This window comes from Pimephales promelas, chromosome 20 (assembly GCF_988280905.1).
Source record: "Pimephales promelas chromosome 20, fPimPro1.hap1.1, whole genome shotgun sequence".
Taxonomy (NCBI): Eukaryota; Metazoa; Chordata; class Actinopteri; order Cypriniformes; family Leuciscidae; genus Pimephales; species Pimephales promelas.
The window spans coordinates 18339013-18352696 of record NC_142788.1 but is presented as its reverse complement, the minus strand read 5'-3'; the positions used below and the strand labels follow the sequence as shown (position 1 = coordinate 18352696).

General features: G+C 39.9%; 1 protein-coding gene across 5 annotated transcripts in view; it reads left to right on the top strand.

Moving 5' to 3' along the window:
* Nucleotides 1-13684, top strand: part of vps13d (vacuolar protein sorting 13 homolog D) — a 42117-nt gene that overhangs the window by 5778 nt on the left and 22655 nt on the right. For 4 of the 5 annotated variants that reach the window (XM_039651380.2, XM_039651375.2, XM_039651378.2 and 1 more), the window contains 25 exons: nucleotides 2-170; nucleotides 306-407; nucleotides 618-804; nucleotides 935-1117; nucleotides 1221-1351; nucleotides 1447-1510; nucleotides 1606-1785; nucleotides 1879-2009; nucleotides 2084-2216; nucleotides 2326-4551; nucleotides 4824-4975; nucleotides 5052-6134; nucleotides 6447-6537; nucleotides 6632-6758; nucleotides 6884-7064; nucleotides 8127-8351; nucleotides 9207-9357; nucleotides 9576-9789; nucleotides 9908-10079; nucleotides 10542-10657; nucleotides 10741-10953; nucleotides 11615-11886; nucleotides 12654-12787; nucleotides 12882-13037; nucleotides 13116-13305. In XM_039651380.2, the coding sequence (XP_039507314.2) occupies nucleotides 2-170; nucleotides 306-407; nucleotides 618-804; nucleotides 935-1117; nucleotides 1221-1351; nucleotides 1447-1510; nucleotides 1606-1785; nucleotides 1879-2009; nucleotides 2084-2216; nucleotides 2326-4551; nucleotides 4824-4975; nucleotides 5052-6134; nucleotides 6447-6537; nucleotides 6632-6758; nucleotides 6884-7064; nucleotides 8127-8351; nucleotides 9207-9357; nucleotides 9576-9789; nucleotides 9908-10079; nucleotides 10542-10657; nucleotides 10741-10953; nucleotides 11615-11886; nucleotides 12654-12787; nucleotides 12882-13037; nucleotides 13116-13305 (6983 nt within the window). The remainder of the gene's footprint in view (nucleotide 1; nucleotides 171-305; nucleotides 408-617; nucleotides 805-934; nucleotides 1118-1220; nucleotides 1352-1446; nucleotides 1511-1605; nucleotides 1786-1878; nucleotides 2010-2083; nucleotides 2217-2325; nucleotides 4552-4823; nucleotides 4976-5051; nucleotides 6135-6446; nucleotides 6538-6631; nucleotides 6759-6883; nucleotides 7065-8126; nucleotides 8352-9206; nucleotides 9358-9575; nucleotides 9790-9907; nucleotides 10080-10541; nucleotides 10658-10740; nucleotides 10954-11614; nucleotides 11887-12653; nucleotides 12788-12881; nucleotides 13038-13115; nucleotides 13306-13684) is intronic. The other variant, XM_039651379.2, reaches the window with a different exon arrangement.

Genomic DNA, 13684 nt, shown 5'->3' with positions numbered 1-13684 from the left:
GCTGTCGGCAGTGGTGGATGTTTGCAATTAATGCCAACCTGAATGAGATCAGAGAGCAGCGCAGGCAGGGAAGCTGGGACTTTGCTCTGCACAGGGCTCGTGATGCCAAACTTTACACTAGCTTGTATGTCCAGAGGCTTAAGGGAGACACTTTAAGTCCACAGGAGGAGGTAAGATTATGGACTTAAGAGGGTTGAAGGGTATTCACTACAAAGTAGAAGCTCACTACCTTTGTATGTGTTGCTCTTGAGTTTGGAAAAAATAAAAAGTATTCTGTTATAATCCGTGTTTCTCGAAATCAATAGAGTGAGTTGGAAAGGATTGAAGATGAACAGACACTAGAGGAGCTGCAGATTCTCCGGGAAACTGTTTATGTCTCCTTCCGCAAACATGAGGAAATTGCAGAGGCAAGCTGAGATGACTTACTTTAACATGTTAAAGTGTGATACCGTGTTGCCTAATACTGAAAAAACTATATATATATATATATATATATATATATATATATATATATAAAAAAAAAAACTATTTCAATAATTTTCATGGTCTAAACATTTGTTAAATCTAATCCCACTCTAAGTAATCTTGTATTTTAATCATCCCTTATATCCATTTAGAGTCTACGAGAGCCCATAATAAACGAGACCCCAGCCACCTCTCCCTCAGACCCCATACCTAAAAGTGGGAGTTCGGGCATGATCCAGTATCTGCAGTCTTGGTTCCCAGGCTGGGGTGGCTGGTATGGGGGTTCTGAAAGAGGGCCAGATGACCTTTTACCCGGCACTGCCCAGTGGGAAATTCTTGGTGAGTTTTCCAATTATGCTTACTGGAAAAAGTGGTTTATTATAATGATTTAATATAATTTTACATTTTATATAGAACATATCTATACAATTATGCACCGTGTATCAAGACACCTCTCTCGTCCAAACAGCTGAGACAGATGATCTCTTTGATCCTTTGGAGGATTCACAAACACTGAATACCTTTACAAGAAGGGATCATCTCTTTGCACGACTGGACTTTATTCTTGAGAAAGCAGCTGTCACACTGTACCATCAAGAGAAAATTAAACCTCTTTTGAGTGAGAGCGGGGTCATTCAACTGGAGTTTTCAGGTTTTTTTAATAAATATTTGCACTTTTTATTGAAATAAAGTCTCAATGGCTTGGATCCATTTTAAATGTTGATTTTTTTATGTTTTTTTATTTTGCTTTACAGGTGTAAAGATCGGGGTTGAGTCTCTTCCTCGCTCGGAGTCCTCTTTACTCACAGTGAAACTTGGTGGGCTGTTTCTCCGGGATCTCACAACCCAGGGCTCCATCTTTCCCTTCCTTGTTTCACCAAAAACGGTATGATTTTGCCCTAAAAAGTAACTTGGTGCCCTAGAACTGTTATCTATAAATGTAATTATAGATTTAATATAATCTTCTTTTTTTAATTTAAGGATAAGGTTGTTGTTGCTAGTCAACCTTATGGCCAGACTAATATCACAAAAATAGGCAATCTAGGTAAGTAATCTAAATCTACATCTATGAAAACAACTATGTACAAATTAATGTCAATGAAGGCTGAATAAATACTTCTTATTTTACCTTGTTTTCAGGCTCTGTTTTAGAATCATCAGCACCTCCTGTCTTTGAGATGATTTATGAACGTAATCCAATAAGGAGCAAATTTGAGAGGAGACTGGAGGTCAATACCAGTCCTCTCAATATCATTTATAACCCTCAGGCTATCAAGAAAGTGGCTGAGTTTTTCTACAAAGGAAGGGTCCACACCTCGGGTGTGTATTGAGGATAAGCATCCCTCTTAAACTGATTTAAATTGCTTTTGTGATCAGAAATTAGATTATTATATTTTGCATTACATATTCCAGGGTTTGGATATCAGTCTGAGTTAGAGCTGAGAGTGGCTGAAGCAGCCAGGAGGCAATACAACAAGCTGAAGATGCAAACCAAGGCAGAAATCAGACAAACCATTGATCAGCTGCTAGTCGGAGAGTTCATTGTAAGAGAGGACTTTATATAATAACATTCAGTTAGATATTTTGTTTTAATTAAGTTGTGGGTTTTCTTTCACAGGAAAACAGTAAGCACTGGACTATGAAATTGGATATATCCGCCCCTCAAGTCATCTTCCCGGATGATTTTCAGTCTGAAGACCCCATGCTAGTTGTGGTAGATCTTGGTCGTATTCTTCTTACTAATTCCCAAGGTAACTGGTACTGGTCAAATCAAATTTTCTTCTGTAGCCTTTTCACGCATTCTGAATTTATTGCAGTTGATGGCCACTTGTGACAGTTTTATTTCTGCTCCCACAAAAGATCATAAAACAAACCATAAGACTTCTCAGACAGAAGGAGAGAGTGATGAAGAATTTCAGACACCATTAGCAACACCTCCTGGGACTCCACCGCCAGAACAAGAGGTAGATGTCAAAGGTCAGGAGAAGACCCATGATATCATCAGCCTTAAATCATCAGAAGGTGCCCAAATTGTCAGCAGGAACCTGTATGAGAAGTACTCCTTATCTTTCAATGACCTCCAGATAATGGTTGGCCACTATAAAGACAACTGGAAGCATCTACAGGAGAGTGAAGTGGGCCCCACTCATGTGGTGGAGAAATTCAATGTCCTACTGCAGCTAGAGCAAAGACTCCGATACACATCAGACCCTCAGTTCCCAGGGGCTGTTCTCTCAGGAACACTACCAGACCTGAAAGTGCACATCAACCTGGAGAAGATGACTGCCCTGAAAAGTTGCTTGGCTAGACTGGGTAATTCAGGGGCAGATGAGGGTGACAAGAAGGGGGAGAATCTCAAATCCCCAGACCCTATTACACTTCGTCATGAGAAGATCTTCCAAAGGGAAGATAGTGATTGGAAGCTTCAAGGTTCTGATAAAAATCTTACCAAAAGTGTGATGACACTTGAGCAACATACTCGAGAGATGCTTGTGGAATCTAAACTTCTCCTTGTAGAGTTTAATATCAATTACATGCAACTTGGCATTGAAAGTGGGGGCCGGTATATTTCTGTCCTGAAAGTGTTTGGAACAAATGCTCATTTTGTAAAGCGGCCTTATGATGCAATGGTTTCACTCACAGTTCATGGGCTCTACCTTGTGGACACATTGCAGACGTATGGCTCAGACTTTGATCTTCTTGTTGCATCTCATAAACACCTAAGTTTTGATGTACCCACTGGAAGTCTTCGCGAAAGCCAGCCCACGTCACCTGTCTCACCAGACAGAAAATCGCCAGAACTGCCAGATCTTGCTTTTGACAGGGGATCTCCACGGGGATCTCCTCTGAGAGACCAGGAGGCTCTCATTAAGTTGGAATACCAGTTTGTCAGCTCAGACTGCCCCTCCATGAACTTGGACAGCTCTCTGCAGGTAACCTCCATGCAGGTCAACAACCTGGATATCATCCTTAACCCTGAAACCATTGTAGAGCTTCTGAAATTCCTTCAACAGTCTTTCCCCAAAGAAGAAAACTCCCCAACACAACATCTAGCACCACTGCCTAATGGAGAAGACAACGAGGAGACCTATCAGTCCACTTATGTCCAGAATAAGGAGTTAACTGTTGAAATTCACAGGTTAAACTTGCTGCTTTTGCGAACTGTTACCACCGGGACTGTTCTTGGAGGTGAGAAGAAAGGCATGAAAATTGCAACGGCCAGTATAAATGGGACAAAAGTCAATGTTTCAATGGGAAGTCGATTGGATGTCAATGGCTCTCTAGGATGCATTCAGCTTGTAGACTTGACTCAGGAAGGTGGCAAAAGTCAGTTTGTGGTCAGTATTGGAAGTGTAGAAGACAGCTTCTCCACAGATGGTGTGGCATTCTTTCCCATTGCTGGCATGGTTCCCTCTGAAGCTTTGAGTTTCTGCTTTATGGAAAAGTCTCAGGGAGAATGTTCCCTTCAACTTCAGATGGCATCTTTACACTATAACCACTCAGCAAAGTTCCTAAAAGAGCTCAGTTTATCAGCAAATGAAGTGGAGGACAACTTTCGGTCTATGCTGAAGACTGCAGCTACAAAGGTCTCCACTGTATTGGCAACGAAAACAGCAGAGTACAGTGGTATGGTATCTCTCTTTGAGAACCCATACAGAAGATCTAGGAGGCAGAGTCAATGTAACTGGGCACTTGACCCTTTTGAGGAAGATGATTTCTGTGTCCCTGAAAAGGACCCAGGCTTGGATTCTTTTCTGGTCAAACTGACTCTAGATGTCAGTATAGAATCCCCAGTTGTGTCTATTCCTAGAAAGCCTGGTCACCCTGAGCTGCTTGTTGGACATTTAGGAAGCATACGGATTCAAAATTTTATCACAGGCCAAGACTCAGAAGGGGAGAAACTGCAGGTTGAAGTGAAGAATATAAGACTCTATTCTGTCAACACAAACTTGGTTTTAAGGAAAGGAGCACGACTTAACAGTAGCTCCACTTCTGGACCCTCACCCACTCATGGCGACAACATTAATCTGAATGAGCCTCATTTTACGCGCCATGACTTCTTTGAGCATTTGAGCCGAGGAAAAGGTCAGTTTTTAAGTTCTCATTTTTTTAAGCTTTTTTTAATATTCAAGGGTTAGTTCACCCAAAAATGAAAACTATGTCATTAATGACTCACCCTCATGTCATTCCAAGCCTGTATTGACCTCAGACTAAATCTAAAATAACTTTGGGCTTGGAACGACATGAGGGTGAGTCATTAAAAACATAGTTTTCATTTTTGGGTGAACTAACCCTTTAATATTTGGTTAAGGTATTACATGGCACATTTCAACTTCTTTGTCTTTTCTTCCTTTTAGCATTTCATATTTTAAAAGATGCCACCATCAAGCTCACTGTTGAGAAAGTCCCTGTTGATGAAAACTCACATTTTACCTTTTTGTCATGTGAAGAACCTTACCAGAGTACTGGGCTAATGAAAGTGGAAGGCAGATTTGTTAACGCTGTCCAGGTAAAGCACTATTAAAATGCATAGCATAATTTTATTTATTTATCTTTATTTATCATATATACATTTTTTTTCTCAGGTGTGTCTCTGCAAGTCTGTGTATGAGCAGGTCCTTCAAACTCTCGATAATCTCTCCTTCATTGAAGATCAGCGAGTAACACCCAGTCACCCCCCTACACCACCACCTCCTACGCCCTCTTCCACTAAACCGCATCGCTTTCCTGATCTGCAAGGTGGGCTCTTTGCCCGTGACCCTCCTCATGTTGGCTTTCATTACTCCTCATTGTCATCATCCCTTTCAGCAACACTTCCGCTGCATAACGAGAGCCCCCCTCTCCAGCCTCCTTCTTTTACCGAAGTGAAGGCCATCTTTCGGGTCTCTGAGCTGGAAGTGCAGTTGAGCGGAGACCTGAGCCAAGGATCTCAAGGGTTGGTCAGTCTGCGCTTTCAAGACCTGGAGGGCGACTTCACCAAAGATCATCCCCATTCAGTCTCCATCCAACTAGCCCTTCACTCATTGTTAATGGAAGACCTGCTTGAGCCAAACCCTGAATCAAAGTATAAACACCTCATGGTATCCAGAGGGGCTCCAAAGCCCTCCACCTTCAGTCCAAAGGAATACCTGTCACAGTCGTGCCCAATAACGTCCAATGTTCCGTACCCAGAAATGTCACGCTCTCTTCCAGCACAATTTGAAGAGGCACAGAATGTTTTCCAGTTCTATCAGAGGCACCCCAGTACACCATCTGCATCCAGTCGAAAGAGCAAAAAGGCTGCAGAGTGCCCCAGCACACCTCCTCCATCACCATCCCGCCAAACTCCGTCTCCACACCCACGGCCAGACTTTGATGACTCTTTGGTACATATAAACGTGCTAATGGTTGATAGGCGGCACCCTGAGTTTAAAACGCGGTATGGCAGCATTGGCCGTAGTGTGGACGTGGACTTCAACTGCCTTGATATCCTCATCACGCTGCAAACCTGGGTCATGATTCTAGACTTCTTTGGCATCGGCTCTACTGCTAATAACCATGCTGTGAAAGTGCCTACCGCCACACCTCAGCCTATACCTGAACACTCAGTGGAAAATAGTGACCTCAGCGATCTTTTAGATTTGTATCCAGAGATTGACGAAAGGGTCAATACAAAGCTAGATTTAAAGGTACGGTAGAATAATACGGTAAAATTATATAAATTAATAAATGTTTTAAAAAATACATTTATAAAACAAAATGTATTTAAATAAAAAACATTATGGGCAGTATAGAGTGAATTAGTGCCCGCACAGTTTTTCACTGATGTTGGTTCCGGAAGTATTTTTTCCATTCACAACCGCATAACGCATAGTAAGTCTGCCTTTAAAGATTTATGCGTTTTTGTTAAAAAGTTTCCTCATGGAGAAAATGAATGGAGTTTTTACTTACGGAACCTGACTGTATAATCTTTAAAAATGACATTTGTACTTCCTTCACAGGTTCACTCGTTATCACTGGTCCTGAGGAAGAAGACCAATGAGCTTGCTAAAGCTAGTGTCTCTAAACTGTTTACACATATGGAAATGATTGGTGAGTGTACTGTATAAGTATGATAAAATTTGTTAAAATCAGAAAAAAGGATTTTTCTGAAAATTTACACTTGCTAAATGTATGTCACTTTCAGATGGAGATCTAGCATTGCAAGGAAGTCTGGGAACTTTGTCACTGAGTGATTTGACACCCCACGGGGATCTATACAGAGAGCGTTTCACAACTCGTGGTGGAGAGGCCCTTGTCTACAACATACACAAGTATTTTCTCTCGTTTATATAATTTAATTAATGCATATTGAACCATGGTTACGCAAGTAACCTAATGTTACACATTTTCACATTTTATGTGTCTGATTTAGTTTTGACATTGCCTCCATCTCCAGGTACGGAGAACCTGACCCCTGCTTGCAGCGAGAATATGATATGAAGGTATCTCTTCAGATGGCCTCAGTACAGTATGTCCATACCCAGCGCTTCCAGGCCGAGGTGGTGGCCTTTATCCAACACTTCACACAGCTACAGGATGTCCTGGGCAGGCAGAGAGCTGCCGTTGAGGGTCAGACAGTAAGTGAACCTCTTTAATTCTGTTTGTTTAGTGGTAACCTCTTGACAGAATAAGTGAAAATGTTGAAATGTTGAGATGGCTCCCTTAAATATTTATTTTTCCCTTCCTCATGTGTGCTTCTGTACAACCTAGTGTAAATTGTGAACAAATTATATAAAGAAAGCAACCAAAGAACAATCTTTCCACACAGCACAAGTTTATCTGGACAGCTCGTTATGAAATCAATGACGCATGTTACACTGCACAACGAAGCTCTTACTGTATGTACATCATCGTGTTTGCATTGGTGAAAGCTTTAGAGAGAATGCAGAAACTGCATTACAATGATAAGATCTTCATTCTCGCGATCAACAGACTGTCATCTGCTCACTCAATGCTCATCACGGCAATATTTTATGTGATTGGAAAAGATCTAAATGCTTTAAAAACTTCTCACGATTCGTTAATCTCGATAGCTGTAAGAGTAAAAAAGTATAATAGCTGTAGTAAAAGTATTAAAGAGTTTCATATGAATAAAATGTAGCCATTTCATATGCAAGCATGTTAGCCAATCACAGCAGTGGCCGGTTACAATAAATCCCACAGCAGACACGCCCTTCAAACAGAGCGTTCAAATCAGAGGCTAAAATAACGCTTGGACAAATGCCTTTAATTTCTAAATTATTTAATTATTTATTTATTTAATTATTTAATTCTTAATTACTATTTTTATCTACAAAACATAAGCGGCACAGTGACTGACACCGCACATTCTCCTCAAAACATTGGAGGCACAACCCACCTAAAGTTGATAATTCCGCTCATAACTGCAATTGCCAATTTCAAACAGAGATGGCGAGAAACAGGAAAAACTACGGACTGCAGCTTTAACTTCACTCGATTCTGTTTTGTGGCTAAGCCAAAGCGAATCTGGAAGTGAGCTACTATTTGTTATATAAAACCTAAGTGAAATGAACTAGATGAACACAAGTCATGCTATATTCTTTTATATAATGTCAGTCATCATGACATTGTAGTGACCTTTGAAGGGGATTGTTTAAAATTGACTTTCTACTCTACAGGTGCGTGATCGCCCACAGCGAGCTGCTCGTGTGCTGCTGGACATTGAGGCAGGTGCTCCTGTCCTCTTGATCCCAGAAAGCTCCCACTCTAAACGCCTCATAGTGGCCAACCTAGGCCAACTCCGAGTTCGTAACTGTTTCCTGCCTGCTGGCTCTCATGGCACCTTCTCTCTTAGAGATAAGGTAGAGAAACTTACAATGGCACATACCTTTTTCCCCTCTCTGGTGAGTCCTACCATCACTATATAGTGTACACTACATCGCCACTCTGCAGCTGTGGGATGCATTTAAGGAGCATTTTACTGTTTGCTGCAATCTGATAATGATTTCATTAAGGGAAAAGCAGGGGGGTGGGGGGATAGCAAATTGTATCTTTCAAACACGAATTGAGGAAAGTGCTTCATGGATGTAGTCCCATTCTTTATGGTGCATGGTCGAGGTCACAGCTTTCCAGTAAAATTGTATTTATTTAGGTTTAATTTAACCCCTGTGTGGTTGTGTACAGTTTGTGGGAATATCAGACCTAAATTAACAGTTTATGAATATTAACAATCATCTCATCTTTTTTTAAGAATTTGATTTTGCATGCTAATTCATACAAGGATCCCTCACATTATAAGGTATTAGGGCATGCTATCCTGATGTGTGTTTCTTATTGGGTAATATGATGGTGTCTCTTCTCTCTTTACTTGTTTTCATGACTGATAAGAACAGTTTCACATTGAGTAAATTCCATTTTAGCATAGTCTGTAGGAAATGCAATGAAATTTTAATGTCACACAAAAAAGATGTCATTATTTATTCATTCTTATGACATTCTAAACCTATATACTGATATTTTTTTCTGATTGAATGTCAAAGATCCATGTGATCAATAACTAATTTTCAATTTCTATATTTTAAGACCATAACGTTGTTTTTCCTGTCTTCTTTCCAATTAAAATTTCTATACTGATTTTTTAAAGAAAAATTAATGTTTTGGTTGCATTTTTTTGGAAATTGTCTATATATATATATATATGTGTGTGTGTGTGTGTGTGTGTGTGTGTGTGTGTTTTAACAATGTAATCGTTCCTAAAGGATCGAGTGAAAGATGCCCAGCCTGCCTCTGATGCTGGGAAGGCAAGAGAAAAAAAGTCTTCAAGTTCCAGCACAGCTTTTGGATTTATCCTTGGCAAACCCCAGCCCAGCCTAGGATCCATCCCAGAAGGAGATGTGCCTTCAAGTCCAGGTCAGCACCCATGGAATACACTTATTGTGGGAAACAAATTTTTAAATATGTATACGTAGGGTGAAACTGATCTCAAAGCAGATCGGTTCTGAAGTTATCCCTAAATTAAATGCTAAAAACTTTTTTATTAGTGGACTCTGTGGATAGTGGATTTTTCTGGACTCTGTGTTTATATTTACCCAAAACTGTGTGATAAGTGACTTGTCCTTTTGTTACAGAAGATCATGTGTGTCTGCTGGACTGTATAGCTCTGGACCTTCAAGAGATGGACATATTTGCTGCAGAGCGGTTCCCCCTAGAGCCATGGGACAGTGTTGGAAAGCATCTGGACACAGACTTGGTCTTCCCATCCTACTCAGTATGTAGAAGTGGAGAGAGCCTGCTAAAGGAGCGCTGCCGTCTAAAGCTGAAAGTTGAGCGCAACCTTGACAAGTCAGTCAATTGTCCTTATGTGGCCTAAGCTTTCCTGCCTTAATCTAAAATACTCCCAGTTTAGGTGGTTTCCTTTGTCTTTGTTATTAACATGCATTTCATTTTCTCATTGTCTTAGGGAACTAAGTCATGCCGTCCCGGACATGTCCATCCACGGTAGCCTGTCTTCTGTACACTGCTCCCTGGACCTGGAGAGGTATCAGCTGATCCGTGGACTCTTGGATCACAATCTGGGAGAACCTGTGGAGGAATTCCTCAGACCTTATAATCTCCAAGACCCCAGCAGCTATGTAAGCTTATTATAGAAGCTTTCCTATTTAGTTTTTTTTTAATTATGAACAGTTTTAGTGTTCAAATTTACAACATGTAGTTGTGTATCATGTGACCTTTTGACTTTTAGAACAATGATTGATATAAATACAAAATTACCACTATCAGTTAGGGTTTCAAAACAGTGGAACAGTGATTAACAAGAAGAAATATAAATGGCCCATACTGTTACGGAATTATGTTTATAATGTTATATATAAAGCAAATTATATATATTTGATTATTTGATTTATATAATGTTGTTTATAAATCAAATTATGTAATTTCTGGATTCTTCCCACTTGCTTCCTGTCCCGACCTCTTTAATAAAGGCAAAATGATATTATTATTAAAATAAAGATAAGAATTTGGGGGGAAAAAAGGAATTAATTTGCAGGCTTTGTAGGCCTGGACAGTGTATTAATGGAAGTGTCATCATGCAGACCGTGTTAAGTGGTGATGTGTACACATCCCTGTCTCTTCTGGTGGACATGAAGGACGTCAGTCTGGAGTTACTAGACAACCCTAAATCCACAGGTCATAACCGCTCTTTGGCCAGGTATATCATTTGTTCAAAATGTTTTATTTCCTTGCACTTTTTTTTATAGATAAAAAGTATAATTACTCTTTTTTCCCCACTAGGTTTGACTTTATGAAATCCAAGCTCCTGTTTGAGAGTTTCTCTAATAGCTCCAAATCTGTAAACCTAGTGTCCCATTCACTCCTGGCCCATGACACTCGATTCACTGGGTGCAGTGGACCAACAGAAGGAAAACACAATGTGTTTGACTGCGTTCTGCAGCCATCCAGGACAGGGACCAACCGAGCCTCTCTGCAGCTGGAGCTACATTACAGGTCTGGGCCCACTAATAAAATTACATTTAAATGCATTCCATTGGTCAGCAGCTATCATCATGTAACCCAAGATTGGTTACCCACTGAAGCTAAGCAGGGTTGAGCCTTATCAGTGCCTCGATGGGAAACATCATGGGAAAACTAGGTTGCTGCTGGAAGAGGAATCAGTGAAGATGTTAGTCTGTGTGGGTCCTAACATCCCAGTATAGTGATGGGGACACTATACTGTCAAAAAGCACCATCCTTAGAATGAGACGTTAAACCAAGGTCCTGACTTGTCCTTCAAAAAAAAAAAAAATATGGGTGTAACCCTGGCCAAATTTGCCCATTGGCCTCTGAAAATACTACTAAGTACCCATACCAGTGTGTGTGTGTGTGTGTGTGTGTGTATATATATATATATATACAGTACATGATTGGCTTCATCACACTGTCTCCTCTCCACCAATAAGCTGGTGTGTGATAGGCTTTCTGGTACAATATGGCTGCCGTCGCATCATCCAGGTGGATGCTGCACATGGTGATGGTTGAGGAGATTCCTCCCTTCCACATGTAAAGTGCTTTGAGTACCCAGAAATCTGCTATATAAATGCAACAAATTATTATTATTATTATCATCTGAAGATTGCTTTTTCTACTCCCTATTCTCCCTGTCTGACAGATCTACGCGGGACTCCTCATGCTTCACTGTGGTGTTAAACAATCTGCGAGTTTTCCTAATTTTTGATTGGCTGCAAATGGTGAGGGACTTTTTGCAGATGCCTGTGGAAAAAGAAGCAGCGTCCACCCACCAGCGCTGGCCAAGTGGCAGCAGTGACCAAGGCAGCACGGCGGCTGTCATGCCCAAAACTGTTAAGAGTGGCGTGGTCACTAAGAGATCCACTGTGCCGGTCACTCAAGATAAATACCTGGAGGTCAAACTCAATGTGACAGGTAACGTCTTAACAATATTGTGTTACCTTATAAAAGTAGATTTAGGAATTACATTGGGGCATTTCAGACTTTTTGATGGAAAAGAAAAATTTGAATCCTCGTGAAGGACCTTCCTTCCTAAAACATAAAAACAGCTAAATATTATCATGTATACAAACACACACATTATTTTAAATTAAAAATAATACACTGTACTGTTTAAAAGTTTGGGTTTGGTAAGATTGTTTTTATGTTTTTTTTAAAATAAGTCTCTTATGCTCAGCTTCATTTATTTGCCTTTAAAAATATGTTGTGATAATATAATATTATATTATTACAATATGAGAATAATCCTGTTATTCAATAATTACATTTAAATAATATTAAATAAATATTAAACAATACATTGAATAATAAATAATTAATTAAAAAATCCATTACTCCAGTCTTCTGTATCACTTGATACTTTAGAAATCATTCTAATATGCAGATTTTCTGCTCAAAAAAACTTTTGCATTATTATCAATGTGGAAAACAGTTGTGCTGCTTAATATTTGTGTAGAAACCTTGATACTTTTTTTTATTGGAATCCTTTGATAAATAGAAAGATGATAAACAGCAATTATCAGAAAAAAATCTTTTGTAACATTATACATGTATTTTCTTTGTATTGGATGGAGGGAGGGAGGGATGGATGGATGGATGGATGGATGGATGGATGGATGGATGGATGGATTAGAAATATTACATAGAATGGAAGCTTAAATAAGTCTTTTTTTTTTCTCCAGGGACAGAGTTTGTGGTCGTTGAAGATTCTTCATGTTTGGACACCAACGCTATCATTCTGAAAGGCACTACTGTTCTGACATACAAGCCTCGACTCCTGGACAGGCCTTTCTCTGGCAGTTTAGCAGGCATTGAGGTAATTGCCCTGGATGTCTGTGATTTTACAATATCCATGACATAAAAGAAAGCATTATTTTGATTGTTTGATTTAAAAAAAAAATGTTTAATAGGTATTCTCATGTCGACTGGGCAGTGAGCAGGAAACAGCTTTGTCCATCATTGATCCTGTCAATGTGCAAATGGAGCTCTGTGGCAGCCCAACGTACCAGAGCAGTACAGGGCTCCTAGATGCCTTCAACATAGCGGACTTTCCACCTCTCTTGGAGGTCAGTACTGAGTTGAATTGAACCACAGGTCAGGATTGAGCCATAAGTGCACAATTCAAGAATTTGTTTCCCCCACAGATCCAGTTTCCTGCTCTAGACATCCGCCTTTCCTACAATGATGTGCAACTTTTCCTTGCAATAGCTAAGTCCATTCCCACCACAGGATCCACCGGCCCTTTAGACACTGCCACAGAAGCTGAGAGTTCAGAATCCACTGCCAGTACAGATGCAAAGCACAGCTTCAGGCTCAAGACTGAGGCTTTACTGGGTTTGTTCACTAATTAAAAAATGATATATTTTCAATACTTTAAATTATTGTCCTTGACTCACGTTCATGTCATTCCAAACCCATGTTCCTTGTTTTTTAGTTACCTTATCCATTCAATTGCAGTGATTGTGAAATGGAAACAACAGTTGTATACAAGTATTATAAAAGTGGTTCATTTGACTCATGTGCTATTCAAAGTCTTCTGAAGGCATATGATAGCCATGTTGTGATCATGCACCGAAAACACTGATATCCACATTTTGTATGACTTTTTGTATCATTATAAAAAAAACTATTTGGTTAGGTACCTGTATTGCATGTATTTTAGATTGTGCATGATTTCCATTGGTTTGAAATGACATGAAGGCGTGTTAATTTT